This window comes from Cornus florida, unplaced genomic scaffold (genome assembly GCF_030987335.1).
Source record: "Cornus florida cultivar Cherokee Brave unplaced genomic scaffold, ASM3098733v1 CherokeeBrave_3.0.0_Hap2_Chr04, whole genome shotgun sequence".
Lineage (NCBI taxonomy): Eukaryota > Viridiplantae > Streptophyta > Magnoliopsida > Cornales > Cornaceae > Cornus > Cornus florida.
Genome location: NW_026775574.1, coordinates 103,338,778 through 103,362,346, shown reverse-complemented (window position 1 = coordinate 103,362,346; position 23,569 = coordinate 103,338,778). Strand labels below are relative to the sequence as shown.

General features: G+C 28.6%; 2 protein-coding genes and 1 pseudogene across 2 annotated transcripts; all 3 read left to right on the top strand.

Moving 5' to 3' along the window:
• Positions 1 to 357: 357 nt before the first annotated feature.
• On the top strand, positions 358 to 2,783 carry LOC132304364 (aquaporin TIP4-1). The gene is made up of 3 exons (XM_059802008.1): positions 358 to 583; positions 738 to 979; positions 2,114 to 2,783. Exons 1-3 carry the CDS (start codon positions 457 to 459, stop codon positions 2,489 to 2,491), a joined length of 747 nt encoding a protein of 248 aa, XP_059657991.1. The 5' UTR covers positions 358 to 456; the 3' UTR covers positions 2,492 to 2,783.
• A 1,144-nt stretch (positions 2,784 to 3,927) lies between these two features.
• On the top strand, positions 3,928 to 4,062 carry LOC132305594 (U2 spliceosomal RNA; annotated as a pseudogene).
• A 12,428-nt stretch (positions 4,063 to 16,490) lies between these two features.
• Positions 16,491 to 23,291, top strand: LOC132304363 (ankyrin repeat-containing protein ITN1-like). The gene is made up of 3 exons (XM_059802007.1): positions 16,491 to 17,103; positions 21,493 to 21,908; positions 22,124 to 23,291. The coding sequence occupies exons 1-3, from the start codon at positions 16,650 to 16,652 to the stop codon at positions 23,045 to 23,047; spliced, it is 1,794 nt and encodes a 597-aa protein (XP_059657990.1). The 5' UTR covers positions 16,491 to 16,649; the 3' UTR covers positions 23,048 to 23,291.
• Positions 23,292 to 23,569: the final 278 nt, after the last annotated feature.

The following is a 23,569-nucleotide window of genomic DNA, read 5'->3' as shown; positions in this document are numbered from 1 at the left end:
ATATATATATATATATATATATATTCATTCAGATACTCTAACAACATTCTTGTTTTCGTTGTCGCTTTATGTGATTTAGGTCTTTAACACCAATACTTGATTGATCAAATCAAGATCTCCAGTGAATAGAAAAGGGAAAAATGTCAACAGCAATATTAAGAGTAGGAAAATATTTATTTATATATTCAAAATGGCAAACTTAAAATTAGAACAGAAGTCAATGGGCATGTTAGTCATTTGAGCATTATAATAATTTCAGTAACAAAAGATGCCAACGTGCATTCCAGTTCAATGTTTAATTAATTACCTATAAACCCCTCGATCTCTCTCTCTCTATATATATATCACTCTCACTTCGCCAACATAAATGTACTAGGCCTTTCACCAAGTTTTTGAGACTTTACCATCTCTTACACACATATCTATTAGATCATTTTGTTCAGGTGAGAGTTGGAAATGGCGAAAATCGCCTTGGGAACAGGCCGAGAGGTCTTGCAGATCGACTGCATTCAAGCCCTTATTGTGGAGTTCATTTGTACCTTCCTATTCGTCTTCGCCGGTGTTGGATCGGCCATGGGCGCCGGTACATAATTCATTCATTACATATATACATACATACTATATATATATAGTATATATATATATACTATATATATATATATATATATATATATATATATATATAGTGCAACGGATATATATATATACATATATATAATTGTTGATTGGAAAAACAGATAAGCTAAGTGGGGATTCACTAGTGAGCCTATTTTTTGTGGCCATGGCACATGCATTGGTGGTGGGAGTGATGATATCGGCCGGCTTTCGCATCTCCGGTGGTCATCTTAACCCTGCCGTGACGCTCGGTCTCTGTGCCGGCGGTCGTATCACCGTCTTCCGATCCCTTCTCTACTTTATCGATCAGTGTTTAGCCTCTGTTGCAGCTTGTGCTCTACTTCATTACCTTACTGGAGGGTTGGTAAGTTTCTAAAAAAAAAAAAAAAAAGACTCTTTCTTTTCACGTAGATCCCATTAACATGGATTAAAATTTTAATTAAAACCCATATTTTAAAATGTTTTTATTATTATTTATATATATGATCGGATCAAATTATAAATAAATTTTATCAGATTTGAAACCGATTCTGGTTTCATTGGAATCTAATCCTTTGATTAACCTAATTTCCCAACTCTGTAACAAGCAATTGCATGGTCCACATGCAAGTGTGTGGACTCCATAAAAGTGCCTGATTTGATAGTTTTATTGTAAAAGATACGTTCGTATAAGTATATGCCAAATGAACTTCTTGTCACTCCTAAAGTACTTCTGAGATCTGGGGACACCCAGACCTATCCTCCACAACTTTCTCTCTCTATATTGTCTATATATATATATATTATGTATATGCACTCATAGAGCCATTACGTGCTGGCCCTCACAACAAAATGGATCCCTAATTAACTTTATAGTAATAAATTTGAGAGTAGTCAGTTTTGTGTAAAATCATCCCTTAAAAAAAAAAAAAAAAAAAAAAAAAAAGTCTGTCCCAATCATCTCCTCCCGACGTGACATACACTTATATGATATATGTGTAGGTGTGTGTGTGTATATATATATATATGTGCGCATGCATGCTAAAAGTTGAAATCTTTAGTCTGGAAAAATATTATATAACTGTACCAATACTCGTATTAAAGAGTGCTTGTGTTTGGTAAAACCCCTTTTTATATTCTGAAGTTCTGACTCTTAACCCTCTATTTTTTTTTTCCCAACAATCAAAGTGAATTTATTATTATTTTTTTTGTGTACTTTCTATAGTGAAAATGATTTTTATATATTCTGAATGGTAAAACAAACACATATCTTTTTATTCACATCTGGTTTGAATTCCTCCCCTAAATAAAAAGGTTATACTTTTAGGCTAAATGCTCTCTGGTCAAACATGCATATATTAAGCGTGTTAGTGTTTGGTTAATATTTACAACTTTTGACTCAGGTCCCTTCTAAATTCTTTCCATAATTAAGAGAATTATTATTCCTTTTTTCTTTTTACATAATTGAGAAAACTTTTTCGTGATTCTAATTATGATTTTGTGATCATGAATTCCACAGACAACTCCAGTACATACACTTGCAAGTGGGGTGGACTATTTACAAGGAGTAATAATGGAGGTTGTTTTGACCTTCTCATTGTTGTTCACAGTCTATGCTACTATGGTTGATCCCAAAAAGGGCAATCTTGATGGGCTGGGTCCATTCTTAGTCGGTCTTGTAGTGGGGGCCAACATCATGGCTGGTGGGGCTTTCTCTGGGGCCTCAATGAACCCTGCAAGGTCGTTCGGCCCGGCCTTGGTGAGCGGAGACTGGACCGATCACTGGGTCTACTGGGTCGGGCCACTCATTGGTGGTGGGCTTGCCGGGTTTATCTATGAGAATTTCTTCATTTTCAGGACTCATCTTCCTCTTCCAACAGAAGATGCAACTTTCTAGCTACGTGCCTAATGGTTTATTATTATGTTTGGGAGTACTGAATTGGTGCGATTGGAAGAAGTTTAGTTCAAAATTTGTACTAAAATTTCTCCAATCCTAAATTTAAGGCGCCGTTCGATGCTGTCAAACATAACATATGTGTTTTTGTTGTAATGTTCTATGATTTCTATTGTATGTTTAGTTAATCCTTTTGTAGCTTTATTTGAAAGATAACGTGTTTGTTTAATTTTGTTGGAATGTAAGTTTGTCATAACTGTACCAATATAAATGAGCATATGATCGTTTTACTGTCTATGATGTTTGATGATAATATTGTGTTAGTAGATATTTTTAAATAAAACTTGGCTCGAAGATTATTCAAAATAATCACTTTCGCTATTTAGCATTAATAGTACAAAAAGATGAAACCAAGATCCTCTAATGTCTATGTCATCGTAAGTAAACATTTAAGGGAAAAACGTTTGAACGTGCTCTTTAGTATAATGGAAAGCTCCTTGAAGCCTTTGGGTGCAAGTTATTGAATCCAAAATTGAAATTAGGGTTTTGATTTATTTTTGAAGCTTATTAATTAAATTTTTATGAAAAAAAATTATGGGAACTAAAAATAAATAGGTCAAGACCTAAGAAGACATGAATCAACACGATTTAATTAAAATTTTATATTTCCAGGATCATTCCAAACACAAACACAATATGCTTACCGGACCCGTTTAGTCTAATCGGATTACAAATGATTTGGCGGGTCAAAAATGAATATGACACCCCTAAAATCATCCACTATGTTAATAATCCATGATAATTAGGCCCAAGAACCCCTTCAATGAATTTGCAATTGGGGGTCCAGTTATAGCAAACGTATCATTTTAACCAAGCTTTAATGAACCCAACAGAGTTTTTCAAGCCCATTTATATGGATAATTTTTTGGGCCTCCAAGGTTTGTATGGCTTAGGTCCCAATCACCAAGATTGTGTATGATTTGTTTTGGTCTCTCTCTTACAGGGTTTAAGGGTCTACATATTAAAACCTTTATCCATTAAATTTTGTCCAACATCCAAACCAGCCCACGTTGTACCTCCTCGCCACAAAACCAACCTTGGTCAGCCCAACTCTCGCACTCACTCGTGCCAATACACTCCCACTCGTGCCTTTCACTGAATTTGGCCATCCTCGATCACCATTCCTACCATATATCTATATCTATATCTATACTATTATTAAATGTGCAAAGTGTTTCAGTGTTTCAGTATTTTAGTATTTATTTATTAATTAATATAAATTCTATAAAACTCAAAATTTACTAATAGAATTAAAATTATTCAAATTAACAAAATATAAAAAGAGCTTAATTCAAATTACAAAGTCCCACATGGATTTAAAGTAAAAAAGATTACATGAAAGCCTTTTATAAAACTATAGAGCTAAATAAATAATATTCACACCTTCTCGGCCTTTTGGCTAAGATCAAGTGTAATACTAAATTTTTTTGGGTCGGCTTTTTGGCTAACCTTTCTTGGTCTTTTGGCTAAGATCAAGTTCAGCATTTCAGTATTTATTTATTAATTGATATAAATTCTATAAAACTCAAAATTACCTAATAAAATTAAAATTAACTCAAATTAACAAAATATAAAAATAGTTTAATTCAAATTACAAAGTCCCACATTGGTTTTAAGTAAAAATGATTACATGAAATTATTAAATGTGCAAAGTGTTTCAGTATTTATTTATTAATTGATATAAATTCTATAAAACTCAAAATTACCTAATAAAATTAAAATTAATTCAAATTAACAAAATATAAAAAGAGTTTAATTCAAATTACAAAGTCCCACATTGATTTAAAGTAAAAAAGATTACATGAAAGCCTCTTATAAAACTATAGAACTAAAGAAATAATATTCACACCTTCTCGGTCTTTTGGCTAAGATCAAGTGTAATACTAAATTTTTTTGGGTCGACCTTTCGGCTAACCTTTCTCGGTCTTTTGGCTAAGATCAAGTTCAGTACTATATAGTTAAAGAAATAATAATCACACCCTTTCGGCCTTTTGGCTAAGATCAAGTGTAGTACTAAATTTTTTTGGGTCAGCCTTTTGGCTAAGATATAAATTATATAAAACTCCCTAATAAAATTCAAATTAATTCAAATTAAAAAAATATAAAAAGGGTTTAATTCACAATAAAGAACTCTCATTAATTATTATATCCCACGATATATATAATAGTGTTTCAGTATTTAAATTACCTAATAAAATTAAAAATTAATTCAAATTAACAAAATATAAAAAGAGTTTAATTCAAATTACAAAGTCCCACATTGGTTTAAAGTAAAAAAAGATTACATGAAAGTCTCTTATAAAATTATAGAGCTAAAGAAATAATATTCATACCTTCTCGACCTTTTGGCTAAGATCAAGTGTACCCTTGTTAAAAGATGCTCATTGGTGAAGAAGAGACAACTATAAGATTGTATTTCTTTCAAATATCTCAATAAAAACTAGACTCCAATAATTCAGGCAAACAAAAACTAGACTCCAATAATTGAAGCCTACAATTTTCTCAGGATCGTTGGAATAAAATCTGTAAAAGTAGATATTTTGTTTAAAATATTGTTCTGTTATATATGGCGTAGCCTTGTACCTAACGCAGTTAACTAACTAAGATCTTTGGGAGAAATCTATGGACAAAAAGTTCACCATATTTGATATGTACATACAAGAAAACAATTTACTTGAATTATGTTTTCAATCCATTTGCCACACAACTAGAATCCTGTAGTTATTATTATTTAAATAGAACTTCTCTTTGATGAAAATTATTGGGTCGGCCTTTTGGCTAACCTTTCTTGGTCTTTTGACTAAGATCAAGTTCAGTATTTCAGTATTTATTTATTAATTGATATAAATTCCATAAAACTTAAAATTACCTAATAAAATTAAAATTAACTCAAATTAACAAAATATAAAAATAGTTTAATTCAAATTAAAAAGTCCCACAGTTGTTTTAAGTAAAAAGGATTACTTGAAAGTATCTTATAAAACTATAGAGCTAAAGAAATAATAATCACACATTCTCGATCTTTTGGCTAAGATCAAGTGTAGTACCACTTTCTTGACCTTTGTGAAAAGAGTTTCAATACTTATTTATTAATTGATATAAATTTTATAAAACTCAAAATTACCTAATAAAATTCAAATTAATTCAAATTAACAAAATATAAAAAGAGTTTAATTCACAATAAAGAGCTCTCATTAATTATTATATCCCACGATATATAGAATAGTATTTCAGTATTTAAATTGCCTAATAAAATTAAAATTAATTCAAATTAACAAAATATAAAAAGAGTTTAATTCAAATTACAAAGTCCCACATTGGTTTTAAGTAAAAAAAATTACATAAAAGCCTCTTATAAAACTATAGAGTTAAAGATATAATAATTACACATTCTCGGCATTTTGGTTAACATCAAGTGTAGTATTAAACTTTTTTGAGTCGGCCTTTTGGCTAACTTTTCTTGGTCTTTTGGCTAAGATCAAGTGTAGTACTACTTTCTTGGCCTTTGTGCAAAGAGTTTCGGTATTTATTTATTAATTGATATAAAATCTACATAATAAAATTTAAATTAACCTATTTATCTATTTATTATTGTGAATTTTTTAATAAAAGAAAATCTAATTAGACAAAAATTATTAATATAAAAAATATTTATTAATTGATATATAAAATAAAATAATTTTTATAAAACTCTACCACAAATTAGCTTTTATTATGAGTTTCTTAATAAAATTAAATCTAATTAGACAATGATATATTTAAAGAAAATAAAATAATTTCTATAAAACTCTATTACAAATTACTTATTTTATTTTCAATAAAACTCTATCAACAAAGATATATTTAAAGAGATGCTATAAATTATAACATAAATTATCTATTTATCTATTTATTATAAGTTTTTTAATAAATGGAAACCTAATTAGACTAGAATTATTAAAATAAAAAATATTTATTAATTGATAGAAAAAAAGTTTTTAAAAGAGTTTATATTAAACTCTAACACAAATTACCTATTTATTTATTATAAGTTTTTAATAAAATAAAATGTAACAAGACAAAAATTATTATTATAAAAAATATTTTTTTAATTCATATAAAAAATAAAATAAATTTTTCTAAAATTCTACCACAAATTACCTTTTATTATGAGTTTTTTTTTTTTTTTTTTTTTTTAATAAAAGCTAATCTAATTAGATAGGAATTATTAAAATATGAAAATATTTATTAATTCATATAAAAAGAGTTTTGAAAATATTTTCTATAACACTCTAACACGTATTATATATTACAATTTTTTAATAAAAGAAAATCTAATTTTCAGAGTAAAATACAGAAGCTCTACCAAAGTGTTCCAGGATTTATTTATTTAAATAAAAAATATTTATTAATTGATATAAAAATAGTTTTTATCTGTACTACTGTTAAATATTCAAAGAGTTTCAGTATTTAAGTATCTATTTATATTAAAATATATTTATTAATTGATATGAAAAGTGTTTTTCTAAAAAAAAAAAAAAAAAAAAACTCTATCAAACTCCAAAATCTATGTAATAAAATTTAAATTAACCTATTTATCTTTTTATTATTATAAATTTTTTAATAAAAGAAAATATAATTAGACAAGAATTATTAATATAAAAAATATTTTTTAATTGATATATAAAATAAAATATTTTTTCTAAAATACCACAAATTAACTTTTATTATGAGTTTCTTAATAAAATTAAATCTAATTAGACAAGGATATATTTAAAGAAAATAAAATATTAAATGTGCAAAAAGTTTCAGTATTTCAGTATTTATTTATTTATATAAAAAGTATTTATTAATTGATATGAAAAGCATTTTTATATATAAAAAAATAAATAGAAGAAAAAAATACTCTATAAAAGTCTAAAATCTGCCTAATAAAATTAAAATTAACCTATTTATCTATTTATTTTTAGCAATTTTTTTTAATAAAAGTGAATATAAAGTTTCAATATTTATTTATTTATTTTTAAAATATTTATTAAATGTGTAAAGAGTTTCAGTATTTCAGTATTTATGAAGTTATATAAAAAAATATTTATTAATTGGTATGAAAAGAGTTTTTAAATATATATATATATATATATATATATATATATATATATATAAACTCTATAAAACTCCAAAATCTTCGTAATAAAATTCAAATTAACCTATTTATTATTATGAATTTTTTAATAAAAGAAAATCTAATTTTCACAGTAAAATACAGAAACTCTGACAAGGTGTTTCAGTATTTATTTATTGATATAAAAAAATATTTATTAATTAAAATAAAAAAAATCTTTTATCTATACTATTATTAAATATGCAAAGAGTTTTCGTATTTAAGTATCTATTTATATGAAAAAAATATTTATTAATTGATATGCAAAGAGTTTTTTTAGAAAATAAAAAAAAAGTCTATCAAACTCTAAAATCTATCTGATAAAATTTAAATTAGCTTATTTATCTATTTATTATTATGAATTTTTTAATAAAAGAAAATCTAATTAGACAAAAAATATTTATTAATTGGTATATTATAAAATAATTTTTCTAAAACTCTACTACAAATTAACTTTTATTATGAGTTTCTTAATAAAATTAAATCTAATTAGATAGTGATATATTTAAAGAAAATAAAATAATTTATATAAAACTCTATCACAAAATACATATTTTATTTTCAATAAAACTCTATCACATTAGATAAACATATAATATTTAAAGAGTTTCTATGAAATTCTAACACAAATTACATACTTATATATTTATTATTAGTTTTTTAATAAAAGGAAATCTAATTCGACACGTATTATTAATATAAAAAATTATTTATTAATTGATCTAAAAAGTAGTTTTAAAAAAGTTTTTATAAAACTCTAACACAATTTACCTATTTATCTATTTATTATGAGTTTTTTAATAAAAGGAAATTTAATTAGACAAGAATTATTAATATAAAAAATATTCATTTAGAATTATTAATATAAAAAATATTTATTAATTGATATAAAAAGTGTTTTTAAAAGAGTTTCTATTAAACTCTAAAACAAATTACCTATTTATTTATTTATTATAAGTTTTTTAATAAAAGGAAATCTATTTAGACTAGAATTATTAATGTAAAAAATATTTTTTAATTGATATAAAAAATAAAATAGTTTTTCCTAAAAAAAATTTAGAATTCTATAAATTCAGTGGGGGCATAGACCAAGAATTACAGAAGCTCTGCCAAAAAGTTTCAGTATTTATTTATTTATATAAAAAAATATTTATTAATTAATATAAAAATAGTTTTTATCTATAAAATAAAATAGAGAAGCTATGGCAGAAAAGAGTTTTATTATTAAATATGCAAAGAGTTTTAGTATTTCAGAACTTATTTATTTATATAAAAAAATATTTATTGATTGATATGAAAAGAGTTATTATTATTATTATTTTTTATTAAAAAGAACTTTATAAAACTCTAAAATCTATTTAATAAAATTTGAATTAATCTATTTATCTATTTATTATTATGAATTTTTAAATAAAATAAAATCTAATTAGACAAGAATTATTAATATAAAAATATTTATTAATTGATATATGAAATAAAATAATTGTTTTCTGAAACTCTACCGCAAATTAGCTTTTATGATGAGTTTCTTAATAAAATGAAATCTAATTAGATAAGGATATATTTAAAGAAAATAAAATAATTTCTATAAACTCTATCACCAATTACATATTTTATTTTTATTTTTCTTAATAAAATTAAATCTAATTAGAGAAAGAAATATTCAAAAAAAATAAAATAATTTCTATAAAATTCTATCACAAATTATATATTTTATTTTCAATAAAACTCTATCATATTAGATAAAGATGTATAAAACTCTAACACAAATTATCTATTTATATTTAAAGAAAATAAAATATTTTTTTAAAAGATTTTATATAAAACTCTAATATAAATAACCTATTTATGTATTTATTATGAGTTTTTTAATAAAAGAAAATATAATAACTGGACAAGAATTATTAATATAAAAAATATTTAATAATTGATATAAAAAATAAAATAATTTTTAAAAAACTCTACCTCAAATTACCTTTTAGTATGAGTTTTTTAATAAAAGAAAATAAAAACAAGCTATATATGGATATATTTAAAGAAAATAAAATAATTTCTATAAAACTTTACCACAAATGACAAATTATTTTATAAAACTTTACCACAAATTATCTATTTTATTTTCTATAAAACTCTATCACATTAGACAATGATATATTTAAAGAAAATATATAATACTATAATAATACATATAAATAAAGTATAAAAGTGTAAAGATTTTAGCATTTCAGTATTTATTTTTTAATATAAAAAATTATTAATTAATTTTATAATAGAACTCTATCACATATCACCTATGTATTTATCTATTTATTATAAGTTTTTTAATAAAAAAAATCTAATTAGATAAGGATATATATAAATAAAATAAAATAATTTTTATAAAATAATTAAAAAATATATGAAAAGAAAAATTTTATAAATTACAAAACATTCATCACGTGCATCGCACATGCCTTTTACTAATATATATATACATACTTGAGGTCAAGGTCACTTGCTTCTCGAATAGCTGATCAATCTATTTTCCAAAACTATATCTCTACGGGCTATTGGGACTTGCACACCCACCATTAAACTTTCACCAAGAGAGTCAATGATGTACTGGCACATGTGACATGCCCTACCATCTTCTTTCTCTCTCAAGTTTGTCTAGGCTTTCACCTCTCTTTGTCCATTTCGGATTCTACTATATTTCGAATAATGCCCTTTTTTTAAAAAAAATATTTTATATTGCGATTATTTCAAGATCCTTATCAGTGATATATGTATCTTCTAACAAATGTGTCATATGAGTTTTTGCGTCAATGTTTTATTGTTATGGTATTGTGTTGCATTCACGATTTAAAATGCATGCGAGGGCAATGTAAATATATTTAATGCCTTTTAATATTCATATGTAAAAGAAAAGAGTTCTCCTGATCACATTTGTCACTATCACACGTACGTCTCTTAGATCTTGTGGTTCTACAATGGGGCTCATAGATCTAATGATTGTGGCTGTGCAGTTGCAATTATACTTGAGCATTGTTTCAAAATAAAATTTGCATTACTAACCTTTTTATTATGCAAGTGTGTATGCACGTAGACCAATCAAAGAATCGGATTCAGATTGAATTTTGCATAGTAAAAAGTAGTTAAGTCTTGTCTATGTGGAATGCTAGGAGGAAAAAAATAGAGACAAATCGAACCTTTGAGTTGTTCAAAAAAAATAAAAAATAAAATACTCGAACTCAAGTTCTCATGCTAACCAGTTTTCACATTCTCAGTTGGTTATAGTCAAACTAAAGGCTTGTAGAGATGCTGTTTAGAAAAGTTAATTGCATCAGAATTACCTTTTCTATATCTGATTATTCTTTTGATGAAATTGTACAAAACAGTCGACAACTTGACGGATTATCTGTTAGTAAATCAATATCCAATTTTATAGTTCATCGGATATTGATCCGATAAGAGGTATATTTTGTATTAATTTTTTTAAAATAAAATTTTAAAAGTAACAGAAAGAGAGGGGGCAAAATATATGAAAAAGAGAGAAGAAATTAGATATTTGATTCTTTATCCAAAAAAAAAAAAAAAAAAAAAAGGAAGAAGAAAAAAAAATAAAGAAAAACTTGTATACTTAAAGAGTTCTAATAGTACACATGATACAACTCTATGTAAACTACATTTTTTTATTAATTTTTTCATCAACGGCATAATAAACAAAATTGTCGAATTCGGTCTTTAAATCATTCTCAAGTAAAACATCACATACCCCCCTCCCCCCAAAAAAAAAAAAAAAAAAAAAAAAAAAAAAAAAAAGCACTACGGCTACATTTGTTTCGGGGTAAAATATTTTTTTGGGAAAAGATTTTTCTTTTTCTGGTAAAATATTTTTTTATTTTTATTTATTCGGTGTTCAGCAGAGGTCTAAGTTAGTGGCGTAGGCTACTAAGAATTTCTTTATGTGGGGACAATTTTTAGTAGCAATAATATATATATATATATATATATATATATATATATATATATATAATTTGAATTAAAATAATATATGTAAAAATTAAAACATTGATTCATAATATTTCTATTCAGTACATTCACATTTGTCCTCTTAATAACTACTGTCATACTATCAATGTACTAATAATAAAAATTCATTCATATTAAAAATAAAAAATAATAAAATAAAAAGCAATACATAAAGATAACTAACCTTATAAGTTATAATTAACTAGATAATCTAATTAATTGAAAATTTTGATAGAGTAAGTGAATTTGTGATTTTATTGATTTGGACAGCAAATAAAAAAAATTTCTAAATCTTATTTGGATAATAGTAATTAGTAACACAATACATAAACTAAATTTTGAAAGAACAACAAACTCTAAAATAATTTTGATAGTAATAACTAATAATTTTTCTAATTAAAATTATAATATCAAATAATAATCGTAAATTTAGATGATAAAAAAAATATAAAAAAAAATCAGATTACCTATTTACCGCATTGCAATACGACTGAGTCTCTGTCTAGTGTAAATGGTTTTTTGTGAAACATTGAAAATTCGCAAAAAGGAAAATGTAATAGAAACAATCCATTTGTTTGTGGTAAAATAAAAAATGTGAAAGAATATCTTGATGAATTTTGTTTTTGGAAAGTGGGATAGAAGATAATAATTTGGGAAAGTGAAAAAAAATATCATATTTTGTGAGGAAATAATATTTTGTAAAATCGTGAATAGACTTTTGGTTATATATATATATATATATATATATACACACACACGTGAAGTGTCAAATTTTAGAGGGGGCAATTATAGAAATATAAAAATCTTTCCATATAAAATTAAAAATACAGTGGGATAGTTGCCCCCACTCGTCCCTATGTTGCTATGCCACTGTTAAGTTGTTGTTGAAGTCGAGTTTATTGGACGGAATGTACAAAATAACTTAGTGAAAATTAATAAGTAAGTTATATTGATTAGATTTTAATATATATATATATTTTTTCTCATTTTACAACAAACAAACATTAAAAAATAAAAAATATTTTACACGCAAACAAATGGAGCTTACTTACCAATTGAATATTCAAACAAACTGAGCCTACCTACCAATTGAACGATACATAATAATGTTACGAAAGATAGGTGTCGCGGTCATGCGCACGTGCATACGTATGTGAGAGCATATAGATATTTTGTTTGGGAAAGTGGGTGAAAAACAAGGTGGAGTATCATACGAAATTAATGGGATGATGTGACAAAGTTTAGAGACGACTACTACTTATTGGCCCAGCATTGTTATTGGACAAAATTGAATGTTTATGTTCTCTTAAAAAAAAAAAAAAAAAAAAAAATTAAAATTAAAGTTTAAAGTCAATATTATACTACTCCGTATTTTATACGTAATATAGTTGAGCGAAATGTTTGTCTTCATTTCCTAATAAATAAATTCTATTTTAACTTATTGAATTGTTGATCTACAATCAATTTATTGGTAATTTAGTAGTTTATAAATAAGAGATAAAATCAAATTTGGCTAGTGCACTGGCTCTAGAAGGCCAAAACAACAGGTTGAGTAATTAATGCACGACTCTATGGTGGACTCTAGTAGGCCAAAGAAACAAGTGATTAAAGTCTCTGATGGTACGGTTATTTTTAATGCAATATATGGCAAGAAGGGTTCGTGGGGTCAATCATCTCATCTTCCTACAATTTAAAGGTTGACAAATGAGTGGTGTGTATATATATATATACATACATTATGGTTCGTTGTACCGATTCATGCCTGACGTGACGTATCAATTAGTTTATAATTTTTTTTCAAGATTTTGATACCGTTATGTACTTTTATGAATCGATCGATTCGGTCTGTTTAAATTCGTTATATTGCAATCGTAAACGATACTATAATTCATAACATAACTGCAAACCATAATATATATATATATATATATATATATATATATACACACACACCAAGTGTGCTAACAAGATAACTCTACGTGTGGGAAACCCAATTATAGATATAATTGGGTTTCCCACACGTAGATATAATTGGGTTTCCCACACGTAGAGTTATCTTGTTAGCACACTTGGTTTGAGCCCACTGCTTTCATTTTCCTTTAGATTTTTCCATCCTCATTCGGAATATTCAGGCTTTGCCCTCTCTTTCCTCGAAGCAATAAGGAAAATGAGAGGTGTACGTGCCTCAAACTCATATTCATTTTCCTTCTTGCTTCCAGGACTTTACCCAGCAAATCTTTAGCAATAATTTTTCCATCGTCTTCACGTAATCAGTTTTTTTGGTGGATATACTTTCTCAATGTATCAATAAATTTTAAAATAATAAGAAAAAAAAAATAGTGATATCACTTTATTATTATTATTTTTATTGACAAGAAATTCACGCAGTACACATTTATCCTTATGGACTTGAACTCTCACGATCTATTTCAAGAGATAGATACAAGGCTCTTGGTCCTACCACTTTATTTGATTAGATGAAAATTTAGTTGGAATTATTTTTCGTAACTATTTAATTTTTTCATTTTTTTTTTTAAATACAAGAAAATTTTGATTTTTAAAAAAATTTTATGAACTTACAATAATGCCCTTTGTTATATGGTAAGTTTCATGTTATTCAAATCACAAAATGATAAATTTTCATAATTTTTTTTTGCAAAATTTTAATGGTAACCAAATATACATGGAATTTTTTTTTTTTTTCACTTTCTATTATTTTTTCTTTGAGTAGTGCAAGGGAAACCAAATGATTATCCCGAATTGTTTTTGTTCACCTCATTTATTTAAACATTTTTAAAAAATAATTGTTTAACACGTGATAAGTATAGCCAACCACGTCAAATTCGATTTCCTTTTCGGTTCCTCTATCATTACTCTTTTTTTTTTCCTAACCAAATGGAATCCTTCGTAGATAAATGGGTTTATGAGTTTTTGTCAATATTTGCAAAATTTTAATGGTAATCATAATACACCTGGAAAATTTGTCTCTCCTTTTTTGTGTTTTTTAAACTTTCTACTATTAATTTTGATCTAATCAAATGGAGTCCTTCACAAATAAATAGGTTTATGAGTTTTTTGCCAATTAAGAAGGAAAAAAGAAAAAGAAAAAAAAGTATAAGAGAAATACGTAATTTGTAGTGACACCTAAACAACACCATGTTACTTGAGATGACGAATATGGTATAATGAATGAAAAATTAGGAATTTTTGCGACCTTATATATGTATTCGTTAACTATCTGTTCACCTGGTTTCACGGTTGCGGGGAGGACCCAATATGATTCAGACTCAAGCTCCAGGTAACACCATATCAAAATTTGGATCTGACTCTTAATATCAGTGAAATTGAATAGACACTTGCCCTTTAACAGTTTAACCACTAATCCGTAACATTCTTACCATAAAAACAAAAAAAAAGTACAAATGTATTTGAAATACTCTTACTACTTGGGCTCACACCACTTGACAAGTCAGAGAGGAAATTTTATGAGACTAAAATTTCAATTTATGCTGCACAAATCTATCATTGATAAAATTTTAATTAACTTTTATTCCTAGTTGTTAGTAATTTAGTTATTCAAACTATAATATGATATTTTCTAACAATTTTCTTGAATAAATTTTCATATTAATCAAATACATATTGAAAAATCACTTTTCTTTTCATTCACTTCATTTTTCTTTTGATTTTTTAGTTCTTTTTATTTCTTGCTATTTTTATCTATCCAAATGGAGGGAATGAATACTTGGAGAAAGGGAAAAAAGATTGGGAGAATATAAAATTTAAATGGGCTCACTTGACCTTGTTTGATCTCATGATTATATATTTGAAGCTCTTGAATAATTTTTTTTTTTTATTCATACATAAGATTCTCTCTATGATATAGTTTCGACCTCAACCTCTTATACGTTTGTCAAACATAAAAAAAAATAAAAATAAAAATATATTTTACTTAAAAAAGAAATTTTTTTTTATGTCAAAACAAACACAATGATTCTCTCTATCATATAATTAAACACATCCTACAATACAACCAAAAAAGAGGAGTTTTAGTGAAATAGAACAAAAGATGTGGAGCCAACAACACCTTTATTTCCATGTAAAATAATGAAGGTAAGAATCCACGACGAATTACTTTTAATATTAATTTCAACTTTTGATATTAATTTTAAAATTAATGTTCAACCACAACCATAAGACATGGATGAATTGAATGGTTGGAATCCAAGTATATTAATGACTGCCACTTACCACAAAAAGTTCTAACATACTACTAATATTTCTTTTTCCTTTAAAAATGAAAGGTTCTGAATTCAAATCTCAAAAAAATATACTTAATAGTAGTCATAAAAGAAAATTTTTTTAAAAAATAAAAAATTAAATAATTACCTGAGATTTTCTAACTCCTACCATAAAATATTTCAAATTTAAAACACCAATAGAACTTGCAATCTCCGCCACTCATAAGCTAAACAAACCACAAATGAAGACCCCTTTAATTTTTTTAACTGACAATAATTAGAAAGTTAGGAGTTAGTAAAAATTCGACCCTAAAAATATAAACTGACATTTTATCACTTGAGCAATACCAGTACACCTGGACCCCTTTACCCCTTTACAAGGTAATGTTTGATTCATGATTGCAGAAAGTTTTCTTGATATAAACTATCCAAAAAAGTAGTTTCTAGATACAAAAATCCCTATCATTTAAGTCCAACTAACATATTTAATTGTGTTGTGTGTGTACGTACGGACACAAAAGACCAACACCCTTTTAAGGCCTCACTTTGTTGATAAAACTCCCAAAGGAAAATTCCACGTTGCTGCAATTGTGGAAAAAAATGTCTCCTCTATCCTTTTTTATTTCCCTTCAACCACCATACCCTCATACCATTCCTGCAACTCCAATCCCAACCACCACCATTCTCCCTCATCCCAAAGCTCCGAAACATGGACCGCCGGCTCTCCGAGGCCGTCGTAAAGGGCGACGTCCCGGCCCTTCAAAAACTCACACAAGAAGATGAGGACATCATCAAACAGACAGCTCCTGGTTCATTCAACACCATATTGCACCTGGCTGCCCGGTACGGGCACGTGGGGTTCGCGTCGGCCGTACTGAATTCATGGCCGGAGATGGGGTCGGCGGAGAACGGGGAGATGGAGACGCCTCTGCATGAGGCATGCAGAGAAGGGCAGATGGAGATTGTGAGAGTGTTGGTGGAGACTGATCCTTGGGTTGTTTATAAGGTGAACTGTAGGGATGAGAGTGTCCTCTTTGTGGCAAGTGAGAAAGGGAGGCTTGAAGTGGTGAAGCATCTTCTGATCAACTTCCCAAGGCTACTGATGCTGGAGGTTGATGTGTTGACCAGTTCAATCCATGTTGCAGCTTCAGCAGGACATACAGGTAATTTTTCTATCTTTCTAGTGGTATATTTGGGTATTGATCGATCCTGCGAGAATGTTTGGTATATTCATTGTATATTGGGACTCATTTCTTACATATATACAGAATCATATATATAAACAACTGAATTCTATATGTGCTTATTAATATAAAAAGGGCAAACTCAATTACACGAAGTTTCAAGTCTAATGATTGAAGATAAGATTTAGGCAATCTTTTACAGTCATATACAAAGTAGGTATTTTTTTTATTTATTTTTCGAACTTGTGACCTTTAAATCACAATAAAACAAAATTTAACATTGGAGAAATTTTAAAAATTTTCTGTGCTATTTTATCCTTGGGTTGATCCCTCAATAGGAATGAGGAGATAGCTAGATGTCACTTGAACTACAAGTCTTAGCGGTTGTTATTGTTAAATGACTTTACATGATTCTTATATACTATGCATTATGTTTTTTTTTTTACTTAGTTTAGTGTTTTCAAATTTTTTTTATGACAACTTGCTAGTCAATCACAGTGGAAAACCCAATAATAAAAGAAGAATTTGGACCAGTGTGACTTGACACATGACCTAGTAAGAAGGATACAACTTGGATTTTCATCATCCAATAATATCACATGCGAATTACACACTCTAAAAGTAGATTTATACCAGTTTTACTTATATTTGAGGATTGATAAGATGAGACATCAAATAATGATTTAACTTTGAATTCATGAATTACAAGACTTAAAAACAATAATAATTGAGTTATTATCAAAAAGTATAAAACTCGTCTTATTGATGATGTCCAAAGTACGGTTTGTAGTTATAATATTAATTATGGTATGATTACAGTGTAATGGACTCGAGCTTAATATATATTGATCGAACTAATCAATTTATAAAAATATATAATGATATCCAACCCTTAAAAAAAATTTTACAAACCAAATAATACCTTATGTATCGACATATATGACAAATCATGATCCATGATTGATATTATCATATAAATAGGTCATTGACTCGTGTAGAATCTTTCTACCTCTGAGTCAACCAACATGGTCCCCTGCCATTATTGCGAGGAATAACAATTAAAAATTACAAGTGATGGATAACAGCACATTTAATCACACTCAAAAAAGTCTAGTACCCATTCTATGATAGGGACTGTCACGTGGCATGGCCATCTTTTTGTTGTGTTCATACCACACAGAAAGTGTATGGTTGACTGCGTGCATGGGCCACTAATTATTATTTTATTTACTTATTTGAAACTCACGCCAATTACTTTTTAGGGTTAGTTTAAGTCATTTTTTAGTTTTGGTCAAATATAACAGTAAAATAATTTTTAAAAATTATTATTATTCGTATTATAAAATGTTTGATCCGTTTTTTATTTACATTTCAAAAGTTACTTTTCAATAATGTAGCAACTTTTGCTTGTAGAATAACATTATTATCCTTTTGACTTCGCGATGGCTTGTAAAAAGATTATTTTGCATATAAAATTACTTAATTACCCCCATAGAACACCAAAATGCCCAAAAATTGAATCCCTCTCTCTCCTCCTCCTATCACTGATTATATATGTTATTCTCTCACTAAGTATATACGGAGTATATATATATATATGTAGATCTCTTTTCATCTCCATTTGCTCTTAGAATTACAGCAACCAAAAATCAAAGGAAAATGAATGAGGCTAACCAGCTAGGCAGTCGCAACAATACAACTTATTACAAAAACCAGGTGTCGTTGTTTATGATTACAACAGGGTGAGACCATGAGAGGTGGCAGCGTACATGACAGAGAGAAGACAACATCGCCTCCTAAGAATTGTGATTATATACGTATATATTATACAACATATATATAAGACCTATATATATATATATATATATATAATATAACCCTAATTTGTGAGTATCAATGATAGATTTGAACATATAACTGTGAAACGGAACCTAGATTTAGAAAACCCATTTTTATCAACCACCACCACGGACTCTTCTTTCATAGGCGTCCCTTCCACCATAACCACCACGACGGCCTTGGTTTTTATGTACCATGCCCAGGTGATTAAATTGGGTTGGGAAACTTACGAATTTGTGCAAAATGGATTGATTCATTGTCTGCTACTTTGTTGCATTGATTCACTTGCAGATTGTTCTGTGATTAAATGAGGGTAAAATGGTTATTTTAGTTACTTGATATTTTGGAATAAATATGATTAAAAAATTATGGATAAAAATGTCTTTTCATATATTTTAACGGTGTTAATAACGGAAAAGTAAAATTGGACCTAAGTGATAGTAATTTTCGAAAGTTGTTTCAACGTGATATTTGACCGAACTTGAGGGGGTGTCACTGAAATTAACCCTACTTTTTAATAGGGGTGGCAAAATGAGTCAGAAATTATCAGCCCGTTTTTTAATGGTTTTGGGTGAACTATATTTAAGATAGGTAAAAAATGGATTGGGTAATTTTTAACAAGTTAATTTGAGAATCAAGATGGGTTGAATATAGTTACCCATATTCAACTCATATTTCACCCGGTATATAATAGACACACAATACATATCTATTTTATATTGCACTCAACTCATTTCTCTCTCTAAAATTCACTCACTCACGATTAGGGCTGCAAGTTGGGCTGGCCTAACCCAACCCAGTCCCAACCCAACCTCAACCGAAAATCGGATTGGGTTGGGTCAACCTGAATATTTTGGGTTGGTTTCACAAGTCAATATATATATATATATATAGATATATTTTCTAAATATGCAAATTACATTTTCCTTTTCTATCAATATTTTGGGCAGGTCAGTCTGGTTTCACGGGTCACTTATTTTATTTTATTTTTTTCCCAAATATGCAAATTACATTTTCCTTTTTCATATTTGTAAATATCAAAATTTTTAAGAAAATTTTATTTTTAAAACATCAATATTTTGGGCGGGTCAGTCGGGTTTCACAGGTCAATTTTTTTTTATTTTTACAAATATACGAATTAAATTTTCCTTTTCCAAGTTTGTAAACATTAAAATTTTTATTTTTTAAACATTAATATTTTGGGCGGCTCGGTCGGGTATCAAGGGTCAGATTTATTTATTTTTATTTACTTATTTATTTTTTTTCATTTCAAATATTCAAATTACATTTTTCTTTTCCATTTTGTAAACATCAAAGTTTTTTAAAAAAATTTATTTTTAAAACATCAATATTTTGGACGGATCAGTCGGGTTTCACAGGTCAAATTTATTTATTTATTTCAAATATGCAAATTACATTTTCCTTTTTCATGTTTGTAAACGTCAAAGTTTTTAAGAAAAATTTATTTTTAAAACATCAATATTTTGGGCGGGTCAATTTTCACGGGTCAAATTTTTTTTTTTTCCCCAAATATGTAAATTACATTTTCCTTTTCCATGTTTGTAACATCAAAGTTTTTAAGAAAATTTTATTTTTAAAATATCAATATTTTGGGCGGGTCGGTCGGGTTTCATCAGACAATTTTATTTTATTTTTTTTACAAATTAAAATTTCTTTTTCCATGTTTGTAAACATCAAAATTTTTGAGAAAATTTTATTTTTTAAACATCAATATTTTTGGCAGATAGGTCGGGTTTCACAGGTCATTTTTTTTTTTTTTTTTTTTTTTTTCAAATTTGCAAATTACATTTTCTTTTTCCATGTTTGTAAACATAAAAAATTTTATTTTTAAAGCATCAATATTTCTTTTCTTTCCTTCACTTCTCTCTCTCTAAAACGAGTCGATAAATATTGCTGAGTTTGAGATTGTTTTTTTATTTGTTATTAAATAAAATTTTAAGACCTTCTGGGAAAAAAATAATTAAAAAAATAAATAATAATAATTAATGAGTCCACGGGTCACAACAGGTTGACCCTATATATTTTTGACTCATTCATTTTTAACCCATTCTGAGCGGGTTGAATATGAGTCTTGACCCATATTTAACCCGTTCATTTTTAATTCAACCCAAATTTGGTCCAACCCGCCCATTTGCCACCCTTACTTTTTTATTTTTAATATGAGGAATAAGTACCATGCCACGGTCTTTAGTAGTGGTGGATCCAAATCTATAATTCTTGTAACAGTGTATAAAGTCGGACGTTTAGAGTTTTGGGTGTGTATTGAGAGGACACTGATAATTTTAACGTACGGTGTTAGAGAAAATAAGGATTTGGGAGCTGAAATCTATAACCTTCCGATTTCCTCAGTGTATGGTCGATTTAGGCACATACTACCCCGAACTACATGAATTTTTGTACTCTTTGTATTTGTGACGTGTTTATTTTTCCGTCCATTGTTTTAATTGCGTTCTACTTCTTGGTTGGCCACCATTGTCTCAAGTAAAATCCATGAACGTTTTGCTACAGAAATAGTGAAAGAAATACTGGAGGTGCGCCCGGACTTTTCATGGAAGAAGAATTCACATGGATGCTCACCACTGCACCTAGCTAGCAGCAAAGGGCACTTGGAGATAACAAGGGAGCTTCTGAGATTGGATCCAGACCTGTCTTCCTCGCAGGACCAAGAAGGTCGAACGCCGCTCCATTTGGCTGCCATTAAAGGGAGAGTCAACATCTTAGATGAGATTCTCTCAGTGAGCCTTGAATCTTCTGAGATGGTGACAAGATATGGAGAGACAGTTCTACACATTGCTGTGAAGAACAACCAGTATGAGGCAGTTAGGTTCCTGATGGAAACTCTCAACATTACAAAGCTTGCTAACATGCAAGACAATGACGGCAACACCATCTTGCACCTAGCCATTGCCGGAAAACTCACCACTGTAAGACCTCTCGATCTTTTCGCCCTTTTTAGCTCGATATATCTCTTTCATTATGTGTTGACAAGACTTGTCAGAGGATTTAAACATTAAAATTAATATACCCTTTTTAACGGCTTAAAATTTTGAAGCAAATGATAAGGAACATGGTATCAGAATCAAAAGTCTCGAGTTGTAATACCTTTTATTTTTCTTGCATATTTATGCCTGGAGAATAGATGGTGACCTACTTGCTTAAACTTGGTGTGGATGTGAATATTCTAAATCGCAATGGAGACACAGCTCTAGACATAGTTGCATCTGATGCTAGTAACTCAGGCGCCCTTGTGATTATACCGACATTAGAAGAAGCAGGTGCTAAGAGAAGTGAGCAATTGCCCCCTGCATCACAAGAAATCTGGCGGATCAGCAGCAATCCCAACTCCGAGAGATCACAAGTATACAGCCCCAACATACCCAAGAAGAAGACTTCAGAGTCTCACCACCGGCACAAGCACCATCACCAGAGAGCCAAGCAGCTCGAGCACCAACTGGAGGGCTTACGCAATGCGCGAAACACAATCACAGTAGTGGCGGTTTTAATAGCAACGGTCACATTTGCAGCCGGTATTAACCCTCCTGGAGGGTTCAACCAATCCACTGGAAAGGCTATCATGGGTAGGCACACTGCGTACAAGGTCTTCATGGTGTGCAACATTATGGCATTGTTCTTGTCCCTTGGCATTGTCAACATTCTGGTCAGTGTCATTCCTTTTAGGCGAAAATCCATGACAAAACTACTGGTGGTGACACATAAGGTCATGTGGGTGTCCACGTTGTTCATGTCGTCGGCCTACATTGCTGCCACATGGACGATTATGCCACATGGACCGGGGACTAGATGGGTGTCAGTAGAATTGGTGGCTGTAGGTGGAGGGTGCACGATGACGGTGTTTTTGGGGCTAGGGGTGATGCTGGCAAGACATTGGTGTAGAAAATGGGAATGGAGGAAGAAGAAGAAAGAGAGCAGAAGCAAGGATGGAAGCCCCATTTACAGTATCAATAGTCAAGTCGCAGAGATGCAGACGAGGAAGAAGGGGAGTCGCGAGTGTAGTAGCAACTCGGATGTTGATAGCTCCGATCATGGTTACCACTTGTATTAGCCAGATAGTATCCATTGGAACTTCATGAATAACACATACAGCTAGCTAGATAGAACACTAACGCAGGACAAGTTTGGTTTAGTGCCTAGTCCTGAGGTTTTAGGTATGTAGCATTATACACATGTTACCACCATCTGTTGTTATAGATAAATATGTACTTGTATATTCATTGCTTTCAATTAGTGAATTTCTTCTTGAAATTCATTATTGTTAGAATTTGTAATTCTTGGATCATTTCTGAGCATATGTTTTAGAAGCTTCAAATTAAATAGAAAAAGCATCCCATACAGCAATACCTGCATGTTTGAAAACTGAATTGATGAAAGCAATTTGGACAATATGCTATGTGAAGGGGTTGAATTTACAAAAATAATGCTTGAGAAACTTAATTACATCCGTTTATGAGACAATACTAAGGATAATTCAGTGTCTATAATTGAAAGCTAAGAAACACGGAAAAGGATATGGGACATGGATACGACATGACACGGACACTGCAATACGTCAAATTTTTAAAAATTA